The sequence below is a fragment of the Lotus japonicus genome, chromosome 1 (genome assembly GCF_012489685.1).
Source record: "Lotus japonicus ecotype B-129 chromosome 1, LjGifu_v1.2".
NCBI classification, from domain to species: Eukaryota; Viridiplantae; Streptophyta; class Magnoliopsida; order Fabales; family Fabaceae; genus Lotus; species Lotus japonicus.
The window spans coordinates 118,025,729-118,048,827 of NC_080041.1; the positions used below are offsets into that span (position 1 = coordinate 118,025,729).

The 23,099-nt window shown below is 34.4% G+C and overlaps 2 protein-coding genes and 1 long non-coding RNA gene across 3 annotated transcripts; 2 read left to right on the forward strand and 1 right to left on the reverse strand.

Annotated features, from left to right (window-relative positions):
- Window positions 1–329: 329 nt before the first annotated feature.
- On the forward strand, window positions 330–1,297 carry LOC130721491 (NAC domain-containing protein 83-like). Its single transcript, XM_057572294.1, has 3 exons — window positions 330–522; window positions 705–964; window positions 1,145–1,297. The coding sequence occupies exons 1-3, from the start codon at window positions 330–332 to the stop codon at window positions 1,295–1,297; spliced, it is 606 nt and encodes a 201-aa protein (XP_057428277.1).
- An 11,540-nt stretch (window positions 1,298–12,837) lies between these two features.
- LOC130732521 (NAC domain-containing protein 83-like) lies at window positions 12,838–14,324 on the forward strand. The gene is made up of 3 exons (XM_057584550.1): window positions 12,838–13,289; window positions 13,466–13,728; window positions 13,929–14,324. Exons 1-3 carry the CDS (start codon window positions 13,118–13,120, stop codon window positions 14,160–14,162), a joined length of 669 nt encoding a protein of 222 aa, XP_057440533.1. The 5' UTR covers window positions 12,838–13,117; the 3' UTR covers window positions 14,163–14,324.
- Window positions 14,325–18,614: 4,290 nt separating this feature from the next.
- Window positions 18,615–21,778, reverse strand: LOC130729749 (uncharacterized). The gene is made up of 3 exons (XR_009016102.1): window positions 21,576–21,778; window positions 20,369–20,558; window positions 18,615–19,089 (listed from the first exon to the last, which is right to left on the reverse strand). It is a non-coding gene; the product is annotated as an uncharacterized LOC130729749 (long non-coding RNA).
- Window positions 21,779–23,099: the final 1,321 nt, after the last annotated feature.

Genomic DNA, 23,099 nt, shown 5'->3' on the forward strand with positions numbered 1-23,099 from the left:
TGAATTTGTTAATACAAAATTGAGAAAAATATTTAAAAACTTATTTGAGTCAAACATTCATTTGAATTTATTATTATTACTTATGTTAAAAATATAAAATTCACTTACTAATAATTAACATTATTAAGAATTTAAATTATTTTGACCAAAAAAGAATATATTAGTCATTCCCTTGCATCTCTAACGGTCTCTATGAACAAACATTGAGGACACTACATGTCTTACAACTATAAATTCATGCCCTAACACGCGTTATGAGTTTATTATAGCTAGTGATCTCCCAAACTGTTAAGACAACCATTTCTTCACTTGGGATGACATCCTTTGAGATGGAGGTCGGCCTAATAACTTATGACAAAGATGGTAGTGCTAGGTTGCTACCTGGATACAAGTTTGATGCAACTGATGAGGTTCTTGTGGATTTCTACCTGAAAAGACGGGCCTTTGGTCAACCTCTTCCTATTCAAATCATCCCGGATTTTAATGTGTTTCAGACTGAGCCTTGGGGGCTTCCTGGAGGAGGTTAATGAAACAATTTTTCTAGTTCTCTCATTTTTCTTTGTTCTATGAGCCTTTTAATCTTTCTTAATTAGTTGTCCTTGTGCTACCTAGAGAGCATTATGTCATGCTTAAAATAATCCATTTTTTTTCATGTCCTATGAAATGTTTGTTCTGTTTTCAAGTTTGTTTTCATATCTTTGAAGATGGAAGGATTTTCAATGAGCGCAAGTGCTTCTTCTACAACACCATGGGTCGTGACCTTGAAAGCCTTGACATGAGAGATGCTGGGAGTGGCCAGTGGAGGGTCGTGGAGAAAGGAAAAGACATTCCTATCCCTCGAAACAATCAAGTGATTGGGAAGAGGAACACCCTTATCTTCTGGGAGGTGCAAGGAGCATGTGCTAGGAGGACCAAATGGGTGATGCATGAGTTTCGCCTTGTTTTAATTGCCAACCCATCTAAGGTAAAGAAAGAATATATAAAACAATGTCCATTTTCAAAATTGAGAAGGTTTAGAGTAATATCTTTAGAATTCTCATGAGAATGGTTGGTTGGTAGGTAGGTAATATTATTATAAAAAATTCTCTTTGTTTATTTATCATTGACATTATCTGACCACTAAACTTTGTAACTCAAAATGCAGATGGGAAATTGGATTGTGTACCGCATCTTTCTGAAGAAGGATGCAAAGAGTATAAGAGGGTCTAATGGGGAGAGCACCAAAGGTGGAAGAATTGCTGGAAGTGTTGAGGTCATCGATCTTAATGAGGGGAGTGATAGTTTCTTAGGCCATTAGTGTTAGGATTAATGGCACTCAATTATTTTTTCAGTTATCCTATCAAAAATATTTATAGCCTTAATTATATAACCGTTTTTTCCTTCCTAATTATTTGATCATTACACTGTTGGATATTCAAATGCTTTTAAGCTGAAATATACGTTGGCATCAGTTTGATTTCTGGTGTTAATTTGTTTATGGCCTCCTTGACTACACATTCATGAGTATTCAATGGAAATGCAACGGATGGAAGCAAATGAGAATTCTTGCTTTGTATATAAGAAGAAGAGGCCGTAAACAATGGACATACAAAAAAGGAAAAGATAAAAAAAAAATTTCTTCCTCTCTTTCAGTAGTTCTGAGCATTGTTGTAGAGACTCCAGCACTATTAGGTTCTGAGTGCACAGTACCTGAAGTGCGGTTGTGTTAACCTTGGGGAGCAAACCCGGCACTGGATTGCACCGAGGTCAGCCGGAAATTTTGCTTTCAAGGCAGTGGTTCTTCCACGGCGCAACCTTCTTTTTCTAATTTTCCAACAATTTGAAAGCAAATTTTTTTTTTATTAATTCAAGAGTTTCACCAATTCCAAATGGCATTGTTGAACAACAAGAACGCGCTGCCTGATCTTTCTCGTCTTGAACCTTTGGATGGCACTAATTTCAAACGGTGGTCTCAGAAGCTGCTCATTTTCTTCGAACAACTTGAGATCGATTATGTGTTGTTTGAAGATCCTCCACAAGTTCCTATTGGTGATGATGGCGATCCTGAAGCAGTGACTAATGCTACCAAGAAGCTGGAGCTCTATGAAAAATACAATAAATTGGTACGTGGTCATATTCTTGCTCATATGCCTAATAATTTATTCGATCTGTTTTTCCTGGACAAATCTGCTAAGGCAATATGGGAGAAATTGGAGAAAAAATATGGAGCGGATGATGCTGGGAACAAAAAGTATGTCACTGGTAAGTGGCTACAATTTCAAATGGTGGACGACAAACCAGTCACTGAACAAGTTCACGAATACGAAAACTTGATTGCTGATGTGCTAAAGGAAGGGATGGAGATGTGCGAAATTCTTCAAGCCAATGTTCTAATTGAAAAATTCCCTCCATCATGGAGTGATTTTCGAAATCACCTTAAACACAAGAAGAAGGACCTCACCCTTGAAGAGCTTATCAGTCACATGAGAACCGAAGAGGCAAATCGTCTTAAGGATAAGTATCTTTACAAACCTCAAATTTTTCCTAATGCTAACATAGTTGAATCTGCTGTTGATTCTGCTAGAAACAGGTTAAGTCAAGGAAAAAATCCTATGCAAAATAAGTGGCAAGATAAGAAGCATGTTAGCATGCAACATGCTAAAATACAGAAAAAAGCTTTGATTTGCTATGTTTGTGGTAAGAATGGACATAAGGCTTATCAATGCACTGTTCGCAAAGATGCCAAGGAAAAATATGATGGTCAATCTTCAAAACCACAAGCAAACCTAGCTGAAGATGAAGAAATCATTATTGCAATGGTGGCAGAAGCCAATTTGGTGAACAACATAACTTAGTGGGTCCTAGATACGGGAGCAACTAGACACATTTGTGCAACTAAAGAGTTGTTCCAAGAATTTGAAGAAGCAACTGATGGTGGCATAGTTTACATGGGTAACTCTGCAACTGCTAGAGTGTACGGTAAAGGAAACATTCTACTCAAATTAACATATGGAAAAACTTTAGCTTTAACTAATGTGCTCTATGTGCCATCCATGCATAGAAATTTGGTTTCAGGGGCTTTACTTAATAAAGAAGGACTAAAAATTGTGCTTCAGTCCGACAAAATTGTTATCACAAAAAATGGGGAGTTTGTGGGAAAATGTTATTTGAACGGTAGCATGTTTGTTGTAAACACCATTTAGACGAATAATAATGTTTTTCTTGTTTGTTTTGTTGGAGGTGCTATTGAGAAGCACTAATATGTTTATGAATAAGTGGTTTTGAGAAGCACTTGATGTGGTTATTGAGAAACATTGTCATTAAATTGGTTAGTGCTATTGAGAAGCATTTATGTATCCATGGAGAAGTGCTTTTGAGACGCACTTAATGGTTTTGTTGAGATACACTCATTTAACATGTTGGTGCTACTGAGAAGCACTTGTGTATCTAGATAAAGTGCTTTTGAGACGCACTTGATGAAGTTGAAGAGATACATAGCCATTTTGGTGGTGCTATTGAGAAGCACTTGATGTATCTATGAGAAAGTGCTTTTGAGACGCACTTGATATACTATTATTAATAAAGTTTATTCACAGTTGTGAAAGTGCTTTGTGAGACGCACTTATATGCCAGTGAGACGCATTTAAAATTTATGTGAATAAATATGTGAGTGAGATAGTAAAAGCCGCTATCTATGAAAGACTTGGACAATCTTTCTAAAACGCTCACATGTATCCCAAGGTTCGGAAAATGGCTTTAGTATTCTATCGTGGAGTCTCTACATCTTAAAGTTATGGTGTGTGTAGTGGGGGTTCCAACCAAGTCAAACTAGTTCAAGACTCGTTCACTTTTTGACAAACGTTGTTGCCTGACTTCACTACGTGTTAATTCAATCCTTTGGACATTAACACTTAAGCACAAAATTAACTTTCTTTGCTCAGAAATTTTTCAATAATTTGATTGCCATTAATGGGGGATTGTTAGGATTAATGGCACTCAATTATTTTTTCAGTTATCCTATCAAAAATATTTATAGCCTTAATTATATAACCGTTTTTTCCTTCCTAATTATTTGATCATTACACTGTTGGATATTCAAATGCTTTTAAGCTGAAATATACGTTGGCATCAGTTTGATTTCTGGTGTTAATTTGTTTATGGCCTCCTTGACTACACATTCATGAGTATTCAATGGAAATGCAACGGATGGAAGCAAATGAGAATTCTTGCTTTGTATATAAGAAGAAGAGGCCGTGAACAATGGACATACAAAAAAGGAAAAGATAAAAAAAAAATTTCTTCCTCTCTTTCAGTAGTTCTGAGCATTGTTGTAGAGACTCCAGCACTATTAGGTTCTGAGTGCACAGTACCTGAAGTGCGGTTGTGTTAACCTTGGGGAGCAAACCCGGCACTGAATTGCACCGAGGTCAGCCGGAAATTTTGCTTTCAAGGCGGTGGTTCTTCCACGGCGCAACCTTCTTTTTCTAATTTTCCAACAATTAGGACATCAAATCCGCCTGAAATAACTTTTTCCATGCTCTCGTTATTGCTGGCTTTTCTCTTAATTTTTTTTTCCAAAAGCACAAATTGTATTGATATATATGAGAGAAGATAAACACGACGATGTACACCCTCCTCAAAGGGGATCAAAAAACTAACAAATCACCTAAAAAACCTCAAAAAAACCCTCAGCCAAAACTATGTTTAGCAGGAGCTTAATCATTCGTTTAACATGGACCATGTGTTAAGAGCTATCTTGTATATATGTTGAGCTTTGAGCTGTCAGCTATGTTTGAGGATTTCGCAAGCCGTTATTTTTTCTCTAATTCGAATGGGTGATCCAGATAATTGCTTGCTGAAGTTGCTTTGTGTGGTTTTAATGGGATGTGTTGTTGTGCTTGCCTTTTAAGCTCTTGGCAAGACTAAGATCTGTTTAATTGGTATGTCACTGACTATTAATCGCAACATGTCACGTAGAAAACAATAAACTTCATTTTAAATTTTAATTAAAATGAATTTTTTTTTATGTAATAGAATTATGTTGAATGACTGGGTAAATAAAATGTACACATTGTACACGAAACACCTATATTATAAAGTCTAGATATTCTTCCGGCGGTTTGAGACATAAAAATATTTTTGTTTGCCGTAATTTATCTACATGATTTGTTATGTTCGTGTCATAAAAATTGATAATTTCCCTCTTTCATATGTAAATACTTTTACATGTATAAACTTCCCAAGATCTAGCAAAAATCCTATACATTAAAAATATGGGTTACTTAGACTTTTGATCTATGTATTACACCTTTGTGTGATTTAGGTCTTTGTTTAAAATGAGTAATTTTGATCCACTAAAGATCGACTTGTGTCAATTAGGTTCTACCATCAGTTTATGTTCAATTCGAAATAGAATAAATTTTGATCCACCAAAGATCAACTTGTGTCAATTGGGTTCTGCCGTCAATTTATGATGAATTCAAAACATAATATTATTCTTATATGGATTCTTTTTGCTAATTATGCTAAATGGCACATTAGTAAATAAATAAAGAAAAAGGAAAATAAATAAAACAAATTAATTAAAAAATGAAATTAAACCCTCATCCCAAATTTTACAACTCATATTTACGTTAAAAAAAACTCATATTTGAACCTCCTTGACAGCCCACAACCAGCGTCCCTCCCTTCGAACTCCCCTGAATTTTCCTCAACCCAACCGAACAACCAACGCATCAAGCCACATTAGACAAGACCTTTCCATCATCCACAACCAATCTTTTCCTCCACCTTTGAGAGCACCTTCATCTTCCTCCCCTTCATCTTCACACACGGAGAGAGAGAGAGAGAGAGAGAGAGAGAGAGAGAGAGAGAGAAAGAGATTCATATTGAGCTTTAGAACGGTGGTGCTCTTCCATATCGTGAGAAAGGCAGATCCATATTGTCTTTAGAACGGTGGTGCGTCTCCAGATAGAGAAGAAGTCTGATCGAATAGAGATAAGGGGGAAGAGGGGAAAAGGTCATGTACGCACAACAAGGAGAGCAATTAATGCGACCTTGGTTGCGGAGGTTGTGCAATGGCGGAGTGGAGCGGTGATTCGTGGCCCCAACTTGATGATTCTTTCTCTTTGTTTTTTAATTACATTTTTAATTGGTATACTGGGAAAAAATTAGAAGGGTACCCAGAGGCTTCACTGGAGTCACCGCATGTCTTTCTCCACCGTCTCCATATGTTTTCTTCTCTCTCCCCCCCCCCTCTCACTCTCCCTCAATCCTATTTAACTTACCTTTTTCGATGGGGTTCTGTTGGAGTTCACTTAACCTTGGATGCTCCCTCCCTTTCTAGTTTTTTTTCTCCTAGTGGTAGAAGTGGCTTTGTTTTCTAGTTTCCTCTAGTTTTTTTGCGTGTGCATTTTTTCTTGTTTTCCTCTTTGCCTTAGTGGACATCCTACGCTTGTTTGTGTTTTGTTTGGGTTGTTGCCATCTAGGTAGAGGGAAGAGGTTTGTGGCGTTGGTTTCTAGGTAATGGGAAGATGGTTTTGGTGTTTTGGGGATGAACATGAAGATGGAGATGATGGTTAGTGTTAGATTTGTTGTTCTTTATAGATTTTTTTGTCCTTTTGGGTTTGGGTGAAGAGAGGGGAAAAGTTGATTTTGTTTCTGAAATTTCTATAACTTCTTATAGTTTCTAAATTTGTTGTTGCTTATGAATTTGTTTCCAGATTTGTTGTTGTTGATGTATTGGAGATGAAGATGGAGGGTGATTAGAGATTAATGATATGATTAGGATTGAAGTTAAATAAAATATAATTTGTTTTATTTTTTAGAATTTTATGTTTTATTGCATGGAGTCCTAGTCCTCTAAGTGGTAAAATGTGTCAGGTCACGTCATTAACGAGTTCCATGTATGTAAATTTTGTTTCAATTGAATTGAAATTGACGGTAGGACCCAATTGGCACAAACTAATCTTTGGTGGACCAACATTGCTCCTTTTAAACAAAGGAACCAAAATTACACAAAGGCCTAACATTAGGGACAAAAAATTCAATTAAGCCAAAAAAAAGAGAGTTAAGTACTCCTATTTAAAAAAAAAAAAAACTAAAATCCCTATTCAAATATTTAGCTGGGGAATAACCTTTCAAGTTTGAACCATTGACAAAAAAAAACGGGTTCATTTAACATACACAAGAAAATTCTTCTGCAAGGTTGCAAACCTAAACTTACCTGTTTTAGTAGGTTACTTTCCCGGTAAATCCTTTTTTGATATTTTTTTAACTAATTATGCCAAAAGGTTTGGGATTTTTTCAAGGAACCCGAATAACCGCTAGCATTTTGTGTTACAACCATCACTGCACAAACCTAGCACAAAGGTTGCCCTCGATAACAGGGATCACTGAACGATGCCGCCCACTTGTAAGAGGGTTCAAGGTGGTGCTGTAAAATTTCTATGATTGAGAGGCTCTCGTCCTCCTGGTGATGATATGTTATTTCACTTATTTGGACTGGAAAATTTTTGCATAATTTTTTTTTTTCACCTTTGTTAACTTCCTCGGTTCTCATCCTTTTGCTCTGATTTGATTTAAATTTCGGGGTGGCAATGAGGTTGCCGCTTTGAAGGCACGGTTTGGCATTTCAATTTTTGCTTCTACTGCTTGTTATCCATTGCAATGGAGTCATGTTATTAGAGGAGGGAGGGTGGTGGTGAGGTGTGATATTATTAATGCATAGTTACAGGTCTTTTCCCGTTAATTTTCTTTACAAGACATGATATCAATCAAATGCACATCAAAACTCACATCAAACCCTGACGAATACCATGTGCCCCATTGAACCAAAGGCCTCCAGAAAGATTTAACTTCCCTTTGAACACTTAAAGTGAAAAGGCAATACAGGCGTTAACGTGCTCCAATTGGATCAAAGCATTTCATTCCCAAAAGACCTTGTACCAGCCTAAAAAATGGAAAACATAATGGGATAGCTTCATATGTTCAATTTCCTTCATCGCTATAATCCCCTTACACAAGTCGGAAAGCGAAACTTACTTGTCAGCCCAACTTTCCTCTTGTCTGTTATTTTGGAAGCCTGTTTGTCCAGCCCATTTATTGCCTCAAAAAATGATCGCTCCTGCGGAGAGAGAAAAAATAATGTTTGCTTTTCCATATTCTCACAATCCATTTAGCCACATAATTCCACTATCTTAAACACAATGTGTGTGTGGTTAGTTAATCCTCGTCTATAGAAATAAAACACATATTGTGGTCAGTCATTTACTGTTTGATGTTAATTAGAGGTGAAAATGGACTAGGTTAGGCCGAGCTTTGCTTATATAGGTTTTACTTATTTAAAAAGTTCAAGGTCTGAGTCTTAAATATTAATGTATTGAAAATCTGGTCTTTAATGGTTTGTTTTATCATATGACATTCAAGTATACAACAATCTATTTGTAAACATGTCAACAAATTTATAGCTAACGAGGAAAAATTTAATAATATTTTTATATCATCTAATTCAAAATAAATATTCATCAGTCTATATCTATGGAGGTTTATATAGATACATAACTATATAGTCTAACATGCTTAAACATATAAATAATTTAATAAATATATAATTTTTAGATATTATAATAAAAATTCAATGTAAAAATAATAAAATAAATTAACATTTATTTAAATAGGTTGGCCTGTTAGGCTTGCAAGGCTTTTTGAGAAGTCTGAGCCTGACCTATATAACTGAAAAGGCTTTTCAAAAAGCCTTGACTTTGTCTATTTATTAATTTGGCCTGACTTGGGTCCGATGTAGGCTAGGCCATAGGCCCCTGTCGGCAACCTGCCCTACTTTCATCCCTAGTGTCAATACTCGCGTCAAGAAGACTAGTTATTACTATCGACAATTGGTACATCAGGCTGAAAGAAATCCACTGCTTTCCCACTTGCCATGCTTTTGACGTTAAAAATTCCCTGCACGCTTGTGATTGAATGACATTGGAGTACTATTAGAAAGCCCCAATTAATCATCATGTTGAATCTACCATTAACACCTGTTGCTCTTTATTTGAAATTCCCTATTCCAAATGCCAATTTGAATTACGTACTTGTTTTGATATTAAACCCTAAGAGCTAAACGGATGAGAAAAAGGTCTTAGAGTACTATTCTAGTAGGTAGAAGATGAGATACATGGTGGGAAGAGGTCCCCCTTTTATAGTGGGTCGACCCCCCAAACCCTAGATGAGGCGTTATTACATTGTTGGTTGCCGTGGAGATACAACGCACGTGTCAGGGTGAAGTCTTAACTTCTTTCCTTAGCGACACACGTATTGGAGGATGCTCAACCGCTTAGCTGACGGTCAACTTTCATCGCAATATTATGGGCCCCGAGATTTGGGTTTCAAGCTTTGGTCTTCTAGGCCTTAAACCCAAATCTCATCCGACTGGCCCAAGTAGATGAGCTAAATTGTCCAACCTACTAGTGAGGAGCTTAATCGTCCAACCTACTAGTGAAGAGCTCAACCGTCTAGTCCAAAATCTTTGACGGTCCACAGCCCCCCAAGGCTTGTGGCTTGAGAGCCATAAAAGCCTTTGAGCAAGAATTAAGTCTTCCGAGATGGCAGTTGATCTCCCAAGACTCAACCGTCCAGCCCAAATCAATAACAGTCCACAACCCCAAGGTTTTTGGCTAACATAGCCAAAAAAAAGCCTTTGAACAAGAATTGAGTCTTCTGGACCAACATCTCCCTCTTTCGTGCCTCGGATAAGAGTTAAGTTTCATGGAAAAAGCCTTCTTCATACTTAAATGAAAAAGGTAAACATATCCTATTTTATTGATAAGAAATAATTAATTTTCAAGAAATTCATGCCTTATTTTATTTCCTTTTCACTCTAAAAAGTTTTTTTTTAAAACACTCTAAAAAGTTAATATAATAATATCTTCACTTAGGGATGAAGTTTCCTTCCAAAAAATAATCTTAAGGAGTAAGAAAAAGAAGTTGGATATCTTAAATAATAACACATGTATTTAATTGTTTCTAATATCCTGGAAAAAGTATTCTTCATACTTAAATGAAAATTAAATATATCCTATTTTATTGATAAGAAATAATTACTTTTCAAGAAATAATTACTTTTCAAGAATATCAATATCAATATTGCATGCCTTATTTTTGTTTTCCTTTACATTCTAAAATATCAATATGATAATATCTTCACTTCATGATAAAGTTTTTCTTCCCAAAAATATAATTTTAAGGAGTAAGTATAAGAAAAGAAGAAGTGAAACACATTAAATAACACCTGCATTTATAATTTTGGAATATCCTTACAAAAGTCTTCTTTATACTTAAATGAAAAAATAAATATATCATATTTTATTTATTTGAAATATTTAATTTTTAATATAGGTCATTCTAGAATTTAATATATTTTATTTATTTGAAATATTTTATTTTTAATATAGGTCATTCTAGACTTGTATATATTTTATTTATTTGAAATATTTTATTTTTAATATAGGTCATTCTAGAATTTAATATATTTTATTTATTTGAAATATTTTATTTTTAATATAGGTCATTCTAGAAACATTAAATTGATATCTTCTTTGTATTGTATGAATTTAAGAGTGTGATTGAAAGTGTGTTCAAACATACAAAAATATTAATAATTTCATAATGTATCTTAAATATACATATATTAAATCACAAAATTAGTTATTGATTATCTCTTAACAACTATTATTATATTTTATTTTCTAAAGTGCATATATTTTTTAACTAGTCAAATCAAAAGACACTGCATACATTTTTGTCAAATTGAAAACCTGCGGTAGTATTAGCCCAAACAGAAATCCAGACCCAAAAAAGGCACTACATACATTAGGTATGATATACCATACGTTTTGTGAAAAGTATGAGTTCCACCCTTTAGGAAAAACAGCAAGACAAAAATGTTTCATTACATCCAAATAGAGTAGATATTTAGAGTGAGATTGAAAGAAAAGAGAGATAAATAATATGTGATATATAATATAATATGATATTGAGAAAAATAAAGGGTGTGAAAAGGTGCCAATACTATTAGCGGTTCATGAATCAGAACAGTAAATAAAATTAATGAAAAAATATATATTTCGTATACATTCGCGTGGTGCTGACATCGGATAGACACGTTAAGTGAAAAGTAAAAATAATACATAAAGGTAATGAATGTAATATATGATGAATGTGATAAAAAATAAGGATTGAGGGAAATATTAAGTATTATTGACTGGCTCCATTGATTGTATTTACTTAGTATCAATAACGTTAAGTGAGAAATGAAGAAATTAAAAAAAATAATGATTATGATATATGATGATTGCGATAAAAAGATAGGGATAGAGAGAAAAATTAAGTACTATTAACTGACTCTATTGATTGTATTTACTTAGTAACATTAGTGAAAAAAACCATGAGCTTCCAATGTGATATGGAAAAAAATAAAAGGCATGGAAGGTGTCAATACTATGACGGTTCATGAATCGGAACAGTAAATAAAATTAAAAGTAAATGTCTTGTATACATTCGCGTAGCACTGACGTCAGATGACACATTGAGCGAAAAATAAAAATAATACAGAAAAGTAATGAATGCGATATATGATGAATGTGATAAAAAGATAAGGATTGAGAGAAATATTAAGTGCTATTGAGTGACTCCACTCATTGTATTTACTTAGTATCATTAACGTTGGGTGAGAAATGAAGAGATTAAAAAAAAGTAATATTACAAACTCTATTGATATGATATATGATGAATGCGATAAAATGACATGGATAGAGAGAAAAATTAATTACTATTACAGACTCTATTCATTGTATTTACTTAGTATCATTACTGAAAACCCATGAGTTTCCAATGTGATATGGAGAAAAATAAAGGGCGTGGAAGGTGTCAATACTATTAGCGGTTCATGAATTGGAACAGTAAACAAAATTAATGAAAAAGTATATGTTTTGTATACATTCGCGTAGTGCTGATGTCAGATAGACACGTTGAGTGAAAATTCAAAAAAATACAGAAAAGTAATGAATGTAATATATGATGAATGTGATAAAAAGATAAGGATTGATAGAATTATTAAGTACTATTGACTGACTTCATTGATTGTATTTACTTAGTATCATTACTGAAAAAACCATGAGTGTACAATGTGATATCGAGAAAAATAAAGGACCTGGAAGGTGTCAATACTATTAGCGGTTCATGAATCAGAACAGTAAACAAAATTAATGAAAAAGTAAATGTTTTGTATACATTTGCTTAGTGCTGACACATCAGATAGACACGTAGAGTGAAAAATAAAAATAATACAAAAACTTAATGAATGTGATATATGATGAATGTGATAAAAAGATAAGGATGAGAGAAATATTACTCCCTTCATTCCTATTTAACTGTCAACTTTGGGTGGATGCACACATATTAAGGGTGTAATTAATTTTGTTGATTTTTAGAAAAAGTGAGGATTGTTTTCCTAGTTTACCCTTTACAGTGTGTGTTATCTCTCCTCATTTATTGTTCTGTTAAGGGCATTATATGTACAAACATCATTTAATGTTCTCTTAAAATGATAAGTGGACAGTTAAATAGGAACAAAATATTTTATTCAAAATAGACAGTTAAATAATAACGGAGGGAGTAAGTATTATTGACTATCTCCACTTATTGCATTTACTTAGTATCAATAACTTTAAGTGAGAAATAAAAAGAAGAAAAAAAGTAATGAATGTGATATATGATAAATGCGATAAAAAAATAAGGATTAAGAGAAAAGTTAAGTGCTATTAACTGACTTCATTGATTGTATTTACTAAAGTATCTTTACTGTAAAACCTTGAGTTTCCACATAAGTCAAATGAGATTCCAGATTTCCTTCTATATTAGAGTTATAATGCTCCCTTATTTCCCTGGGCTCTCCCATTCTCTCACTACTTCCTACCCCTCCCTCTCTCTCTTGGGTCTCATTAACCCACAAACTAACCCAGAGCATTAACTACACACTGCATGTCCTGTAGCTATAAATTGACCATGGGTTTCATGTAGCAATCCACCCAAATAGTTGAGACCATTAAGCAAGCCCCTACTTCTTCTCTCTTGAGCGATGGAGAACCATTTGAATCCCAGGTTGCCAGTTGGGTACAGGTTTGACCCCACTGATGATGTTCTGGTTGATGCCTACCTCAAGAGAAAGATCTTTTCTCAGCCTCTTCCTGTTGATGTCGTCCCAGAACTTGATGTGTTTCAAGTTGAGCCTTGGAGGCTGCCAAAGGGAGGTAAAGAAAACAAAATTCTCTGTTTTTCTGGCGTTTTTTCTATCCCAGTTGATCAGCATTGTGTTCTGTCATAAAAATAAATCAATTTTTACATCGCCCATGAAATGTTCATGTCCTGTTTTGAATTGGGTACTTTTTTTTCTGATTTGGTTAGCTTTGTTTATTTGTATTTGCAGATGAGAAGATTTTCACTGATCGCCAGTATTTCTGGTTCAACACTAGGGGGCGTGACCTTGAAAGCCAGGACTGGAGAGTCGCTGGGAATGGCCAGTGGAGGATGTCTAAGAAAGGAAAAGATGTTCCGATCCCGGGAGACAACCAGCTGATCGGGAAGAAGAACACCTTGATTTTCTGGAAGGAGCAGGGAGCCGCCGCTGCTAAGGAGACCAAATGGGTGATGCATGAGTTTCGCCTCGAGATAATAGCTAGCCCCACAAGGGTAATGAAAGAATAGAACAGTAACTATTTTTTTTTTTTTTTGAAAATTGAGCAGAGATTTGCAGTAATATTGTCTTCTGAATTTTAAATTTTCATGAGAATGGTAGGTAGGATCAATGATCATTATCAAAGTTGTTTTCTTTTGTCTTACTCATCATATATCAGTATCTGATCACCTGAACTTTGTAATTCAAAATGCAGATGTCGCATTTGGCGATGTATCGGATATTCCAGAAGAAAGGTGTGAAGAAGGTGAGGCACGGCCCGCACAGGAGAGGTGGCAGGAATGCTGCGATCGGTGGCATGAATTCAGGCAGTACTGCTGATGTCATTGATTTGAATGAAGAGAGTGGCAGTTTCTCAGGTCCTCCCCCAATGACCCCTTCCTTGAGCGAGGGCAGTGATTCCGGAGAGAATTATATTAGGAGTTGGTAGAACCCAAACAAGCTTATCTTGTTTGGTTTTAGTTTCTAGTTGCAGGAAATGTGAAATAGGATTGGGTTTGTCTTTAAGAATTGGAAATAATCGCAACTATTTATGTTTTACCTGTTCCCTTAATTACTATTCTGCTTTATTAGTTTTGTCAATTTGCGAATTATTATCGGGGGTTATAAAACGCCAGTTTTAATAATGCTATCTCGAAATTCAAGTTTTTTTTGTCAAATGGGAAATGATTTTTTTCTGAGGGAAAAAAAAAACAATTCAAAGGGTGATGGTAACAATGATCCAAACAATGCGTAAAGGGGGAAGTATCCAATGAAAGTAGAGAAGAGGTTCTATGTTATCTAATCATGTCCTTTGTGAAATTAAGTGATAACCTTATAGATGATAGTGCCTTAAGTTTAGAGGGCATCTTCACAAAAAATCAATACACTTATAATTAACGAAATTCTTTCTTTCATGTTAGAAAAGGAGGAAAATATAAATATTCTTGATAGAAGTAGAATTTTTGAATGCCGATTACAGTATATATTGTTCAAAGAATAAAGATATGGATAAAAAAAGAAAAAGAAAAGAGAAATAAGTCTACGTCAGATGTGTCCTAGTGTCATAAAGTTTTCTTCTTATGAAAAAAGATGCCATGGAAGCAAATTTTGTTTTAATAGTTTACTCTTGGCACATGTTAGTTAAGATGATTGATAATCCCTTTTGTGTTTTAAAAATTAAAACTATTGGGTGTTTATCAATTTGTATAATTTTTCTATGATTTACTGTCATGAAAATTATTCGACATGATAAGAATATTAGAATTATAAAACATGGGGCTGGTCGAGTTAGTGAAGAGAACAAGGGACAAAAGGAAAGACTTGGTTGTTTAGTTGGTGAAGGGAAGAAGGAACAAATTATTCTTATAGTGATTCTCCTCGGCTCAGATATATAACGCAACCCCCTTCAGAATAAGATTCTTGTCAATAATGTCTAAGCTGTTTAAGATTTAGAAAATATGTTCATAGATGTTCAAACCATAAACTATACTAAATCGTGCTATTATAACTACATAATAAGATATGGGAATATTACAAATAGGTAGACCGCAAAATCTTACTAGCTTCTTTCACATTGAATCCCTTTCTTCATTTGTAGTGCCGGGCCGAATTAGACAAAAAAAATATGGTTGTCAACCAATATGGTAATTGTATTTGTGTATAATGAAAATGATATGTCATCTAGATATTTAACATATGAGGTACATAGATTACACAACACGATTATGTGCATGTTAAATACACCGTAAATATTTATGATGAAGTTAAAAAATCGCGATAGATAAAAGAATTTCTCTTATCTTGTGATCGTCCATTATGATTTTAATATCACTGTAATTTTCCGTTGTACATCCAAACACACAAATGTAATTGAAATAGAGAAAATCCTTAACTTGCAGTACAACGATCAAGATATATAAGGGTTTTTATTACCAAATTGATACATTAAAACATACAAAATTGCTATCAAACTAATCCCGTTTTTTCAACATTTTAATTGTCTTTATAAGAAATTTGGCCACAATTATATATCTTTAAGAAACTAATCTGATTAGTTTTTTAAAAAAATAACGGACCATCATGAAAATAATAAGTCAAACCAAGATGTGTGTTGTGGCGACTGCTCATCTTATCCATTAACTATGAGGTTAGAAGTTTCACCATCGCTCATGAGAATAAAGCACAATTCGTGATCAGTAATTTACCACTTAGTGCGAGCAACTGCAGTGAGGGAACTAGTCAATGTTGTCGGCAATGAATTCGCTTGTCTCAATCATAAGAGAAAAAAAACCAAAGTTGAAAATTTACTCTTAAAGTAAAATGTCCAAATACAATAGAATCAAGTAAAAAATTAGTAATGATAATAATACAATTATGACAGTTTGTGTGAACATTGATAATTCCCCTTTAACACCTTTAACACATTTCATAAGTAAAGTAGGGATGCTTTAAAGTTAAGATATAGGATTCAACAAACATGTGTGGTATCTAAATATGAACATCTATTGTAAAGATAGAACAAGGTTTAAAAGGAACTGAGATTTGCCGACCAGAGTTTCTTCCAGCTCTGGTAGAAGAATCTTTGTTACCTTTTTGTGCATCACTAGTAAAATTCCCCACGTCACTGACATCATGTAATGTACTTAGAGCTGTGAAGTATTTTGCTGACTTTCCGGGCCAAAATTGTCAATGAAGCAGACCTACGTACATATACTGGACCATATCTACACAAGTTTCTTTCCAATCCTAGTCAAGATTTGATGAACAGCAACAACAAAAATGGAGGTGCACTTGATAAGGACGTTGGAGATTTTTTCCTTTTTCATTTCTCTTTCTAGATTTTGTTTAGTCATGCACACCACTTACCTTGAGACTGAGATCACTGGGTAATTTAATGGTCACATGTAGTCTTCAAAGAGAAAGGGGAAAGACTCCCGGAAAATAGTATTTGAACATTGAAGGATGAAGATAGTGTTCAATCAATTTTAATTCATTATATTAGCAGCAAAACCTACCCAAAGCACGAACCCTTCTACTAGAGATTCTGAAGGCATCAATTATGGAGAAAAGCTTCATTGAGTAGCTTGTGGATTTGAAAATTGATTCTGATAAAATAGAAGTTAATCAAAACATACTATTATGAGATGTTTGCTTTCACGTTTAACTGTGCAAAATCATTTCTTCTATAGGAGCTAGCATGTTTGGATAAGCTTTTGTTCAATCAAAATCAATTCTGACCTTAGAAACTTCTCCCTACAATTGATTTTGGCTATATAACATGTAAGAGTAGCTTCTCCCATGGTGGTAAGTGCTAGTAAGTGTTAGCACAACTTCAAATTCTAATGGAGCTTTAGAACACGTAGTTATTATGATGTGATTTATGATGATGTGTGGTTAATAATAATGCCATAACTAATAAAATGCATCCTGATTTCTATCATAAAAATTTCTCATTGAGGACAGAGAAAGGATGAAAAGCAGAAATTATGATGATATTGTTGTTTTCTCTCCGAGAACCAGGAAACACATTTACTGTACAAGTGAAAGTTCAATTTATGGGAAACAACTCAACATCATCCATGATGTGACACTTAACAACATTGCACCAATGCAGCCAAACAGGAACCAAAGACATGCAGGTCATGTTTACTAACAAGCTCACGGCAAGTAATACATAGTGTATTTTGTCGTGTGCAGTAAAAAGAATAAGAACAGTGAACCTGAAGGAAATACAGTTAAGACAAAACCAATGACCAAAGCATGGCACTGAATGAAGAGTTACTAGTTTCTTTTCAGTTACGAAGAATGTGAATAAACAAAATCATTCATTTTGGACATTTTACCCTGCATTCAACAACACAACTAAAACCATTTTCTATTAAATGCATGTTTAGGAATCATTTTCTCAAAATGAGAAGCTTTTGTGAGTAGCTTATGGATGTCATATTCTGAAGAAAAAAATGGCCAAAGTCTGGCTATATAGACCAAATTACACCATAATGTGCTATTATAAATCATGTATAATGACAACTATATAAATCTAAATCTTCTTTACATTACAGCGCCAAACTGAGCCCAGGATTTTCAATTAACACCAGGCATCATAAATTCTCAAAACAAGCTATCAGGACAAACACATTTATTAAATCAATACAAACAGGATTGCGTGAAGACGAAGTAGGAAAATAGTTAAGACAAAATTTGTCAATGTCTTCACCAACACATTTCCCACATCACAATCAAGTATCACACATGTTAATTTTTTCTTTTATAGTAATATTTACCATCCACATTTAGCAAACAAGCAGCTCCATATGCTGGTTTGCAAATAAGTTAACTGACCTTACTGCGCCCAGATAATTAACTGTGCTCCTCCCATTAAGAATAAACTAACTCTGTGGAAACAACACAATTTCATTCCATATATATTTTTCATATTTAGTGCACTAGATTGTTTGAGAGTAGAGGGGAACATATTTATATAAAAGAAAAACAGAAGGAATAATGACATATTTTGTAGTTAACTTATACACACGTTAGGGTGAAACTGGTATGCAAATGGTGTACATGAAAGGAAAATATTCAACCGGAGATGAAATGAGAGCCGTATGTGCAACAATGGTAAGTTGTAGGTTATTACATGTAGAGCAACAATGACAAGAGAATTAAAAAGAAAGTATGATTTATATAGGAAGATTTTCTCGGTGGGGCGTTGACTGATTTCTACTAAAATTCTCAAGAGAAGATGCAAATCCATAAAGAGGGAGAGAAGGATAAGATATGAAGCCTTACCGATAGAAGACCAGAAAGACAGAATGAAAATAATCTATATACTATAACTGAATAATCGCTTGTTAGGAAAGCTTGATTCAAAAATAAATTATATACATCAAATTCATCATTCCGCAGACTTTCTTTTCTGTTATTCATTTATTTATTTCATTTTTTTTGTCACAGGCCTTCTTTTAGTAAGCCATCCAGAGAAGAGGGATAAATCACAAATTTCAATTCCCCCAAGATAAGAAAGCCATCATCAATACTTTTGTATAATGGCTGACAAAATAATTTCTTAACAGAAAAATGCCAAATTAATAGAGAATTAGAAAAGAGTCTATGAAGTAGGAGGAGGATATATATTACATGCTGCAAAATAGAAAAACCTTACAGCAGAGATCAATGTTGCTATGTTATGCCCTGAAAAGGTAGAAGATAGACAGAGTGAAGAAAGCCGTCACCATAGCGTATAGTTTATTAACCAAGTCAACATTAAGTAGTCCGATGTAGAGCTTCATATTCAACATAGCAGACAAGGAAGTCCAATTGAAATTTGAAGTAATCCTTCTCCAACAATGCAGCAAAAGCTAAGTGACATGTACCTATTCCCACAAAAGCTTAAGCAGTTAGATAAAGATACATGAATTGTTTTATATTGACATCTATAACATACCTCCTCACGCAAATCACTTTAGGTTTGATGCGTAAACAACGTACAATCTCATCAAAAATGCTAAAGTTCTCTTTTTTATTGGAAGAATAAAGGAGGGAGATTCAAATTTTGGACAACTTGGCCAAAGAAAGCTCTGATATAATGACATGAATAAACTATTCCAAAAGCTTAACATGTGAGGTGAAGGCATATGAGTGGTTATACATTGATATCTTCAACACAAGAATGACAGCTTGTAATTACACCATTTAGTTTCCTTGCATTAGCTCTGTACTTCTATGTCGCAATATTAATTCAGTATAATAGATTACTTGCATAAACAAACAAGCTACCAGACAATTCTAGCATGCTGCAACTATGAAGTGTTGGTGTGATACATGTATCCAATACAAATGCACGTGCATACACCTAGATGCATATCCAAGGAATATCCTACATTTAAGAAAAAAAATATTGACTGATACATTTTTTATATGCAAGGATACAGCTCCAAAATCTTGCATTAAAGCTTCTTATGCTAGTTTCTTTTCATGTTGTAAGAGGAAAAGGAGTATACTGGAGGAGATATAAGATTGTAGGATATTAGTGGAGATGTACATAAAATTCACTTGATGATGGTGGTGGTGAAATTCTTAAGTTGACAGAGTTGTTTCTTGATGAGCTATGTTTTTCTGGATGATGAGAATGAGGGAGGGATATTAAAATTATTCAATTGGTATTGGATAGTAAACAGTGGGCCAGCCAAGTCTTCTTTTGAACACAAATAACAATAATTGGTGACATAAAACATTAATAGGAAAAAATGTGTAATTCTTGTGACATGGCTATGTTTGAGATGGACATAGGAAAGTTGTGTTTATGCCTTTTTTTATGGTCACGAGTATGTTGACGTAAATTGTGATCATTGTTCACTGATACAGCTATGTAATAATGAGAAAATCAATGTCTCTCTACAAATATTATGCATTTATATGAGATATATGCATTTTTCTAACAAATTAGTGTTAAGTATTTTATAATTTCTAGAATCCTTGACGTATTGCACGTCTGCACCCACGTCATACTAAGTATTTCAGCTTCATAGCAGCAAATTATCTTTCAAGATTGACAAATTCTCAAAACTATGATAATTTATACAAAAAGAAAGTAGTTACACTAAAACAACAACAAAACCAAATCTTCTCCCTCTAGTAATAAGCAGTTATTACCTAGTAATGCAAGTCTGATGCATTCCATTGTGTTCCACACTGCCTTGTATTTGAGAAGTACAGTATTGAGTGTGTTCAGACTTCGAAGCTATGAAGAACATGTTCTAAAATCTTCAACAATTAATTCTAATGCCAAAATCAAGTCTACTTAAAAGCTTTTGTGAGCAGGTTCTAGGTACATTAATTGATTCTGCGAAAAAATACGGTGATCCAAACATGCTTTAAAGACTATAGGCATACAAATAAAATTCATCAAGATATTGCTTTTTATTCTAAAACTTCCTATATTAGACACTACGATAAAACTTAAAAAGGGTAGGCTTTGTCTCAATCCAAAACTAGAAATTTAGTTGTTTCAGAGAAGTAGGATACTAAGATGCAATTCAATTCTCATTCTTTCAAGTACTATATTGACTATATTAGTATATTCACACTTGACAGTATCGAACAATAGAAGAAAGTTTTATCAACTAATTTATTGCGTCTTGCTACCAACATTTTCTTGATAAAGACAATGAAAGAGGTAATAATTTCAAAGCAATCTTCGTAAGCTAGCAGCATTAGGTAAGTTAATACTTAATACTAGTGTAAACAAACTTTTGTTTTTCATTAACTAGTGCTACTTAGAAAATATGTGCTTCATGGTAAAATTAAAAGAAAGGTGAAAAATTACCATAGCTTTCACTTTCACAGTCATCAAGCTTCAATAAACGCTACAACTTAACATAAACCAGTATTGCTTTGCACTTAGACTTAGATTATCTTATTTTAATTTCCTTCTCAAGACGACAGGAAAGTAAACCAACCTCCTCATTCCAACATGAGCCTAAATTCCACTGCTTTGTTTTCATTTTCAATCTCTATCTTATCATCTACAAATTATTGACAGTGACACCATATCAAAGAGTGAAGAAAAAGCAAACAAACTATAAAATCAAACACAAAGATTGAATACCAATCAACAATAACTTGCACAATAATAATCAAAACAGTTAACTCAAGTTGTTCAACACTATACAGTACACCAAGGATGCAAAGCTTTCAAGACAGACACTAAGGACTAAAAAAACAGCCACTAAAATTGAAAATAACAAAACCCCAAATTGAACTATGAACAAAAATCAAAGCTTCTAATTTATGTTGACCAAAACGTTATCGTCTTTGTCAATCACTGAAGAAGGAGAAGGAGAAGAAGAAGAAGGTTTACCTAACACAGCATAAGAAGTCGCTTGTCGGCGCTAACTGGTAAACATGGCTTCGCTTCGAATTAAGGAACAATGCTTTGTGCTGAGTCGTGCTCGTGCAACTTCAACATCGGTCTCTGTCTCCCTAAAAGTCATATGCACTTTGCCTGCGTTTTGTGGATATAATGTTTTTTGTGTTTTTAGTCCCTATGTTTGTAAGCGATTTCGGTTTTCGTCCCATCAGTGAAAATTTTGTTTATTATCCCCACAATTGCAGCGATGTAAGAAGGTCTTAATATTAACTAGAAATAACAATTTGTACCCAAATAAAAAATATAAATAATAAAGGAATGAGAAAACTTTCAAAAATGTAAGAAGACTCGACCCTTGATACTTGCCGCACCAAAGCATCTGCAACAATGTTGTCCTTATCGGGAATATGTATGAACTTGACTATCCAATCTTGTGTTATGTTAGAATATTTTTGGTTGGAACAATAACATTTACAATAAAAATATATGATTTATTGTAGTCGTAGATATGTTCCTTCTCTTGAGGAGAGGTGCTGGTGGAACCAAGTCCAATTAAAGAAGCAGTGTTTAATCATTTTTAAAGTTTCTTTAAGATCAGGGGGGAGGAGCGTTCGGATATTCGAGGAAGATTTTCCTAGGTGTCGGTGAAGGATTAGAGGATTTTGGAGGAGATCTTTTCTTATGAGGAGATATGGGAAGCAGTGTTGGCTTGTGATGGTAATCGAGCGTCGTGGCCGGATGAGTTTAACTTTACTTTCTTTATCGAGTTCTGGATGATGATCAGGGGTGCTGTTATGAAAATGTTTCAGGAATTTTTTGTGCATGGGAAGCTAGTGAAAGGGCTGAATGCGGGTTTCATTTCGTTTAAGCCGAAGAAGACCAATTTGGCGGAGGTTTCTGACTTTCGGCCTATTAGTCTTATTGGGAGTGTTTACAAGCTGATTTCCAAGGTATTAGCGGGAAGGTTGCAACAGGTCATCCTTATGTAATCTCACATAATCAATTTTCTTTCACAAGGGGATGTTAGATTGTGGATTGCATCTTCACCGCTAATGAAGTTGTGGACTATGTGCTTAAGAAAAGTAAGGGTGGTTTGATTTTGAAGCTGGACTTTTTTTTTCGAAAGCAAAATTATATTGATGAGGTAATAGTCAAGTGATATACAAAGACGTATGACAACGTAGAGTGGAAGTTGGACTTTACAAAGTTGTATGGCAACGTAGAGTGGAAGTTCTTGCTTAGCATGATGAAGGAGTTGGGTTTTGGGGCTCGACGGATCTCATCGATTTCTTGTTTTATCTCGACGGTGACTATGGCGGGCTTGTTAATGGTTCTCCCATGGAGTATTTTGCTATAGAGAAGGGATTAAGGCAAGGGGATCTGTTGTCTCCGTTGTTGTTTAATCTGTGTGTGCATGGTTTGTCGTCTATGTGGAATAGGCTAACGATGCGGGACGAGTCGTGTGGCTTTCAGTTAGGGCCTTTGATATGCCTAAACCAACAACAATTTATGGAT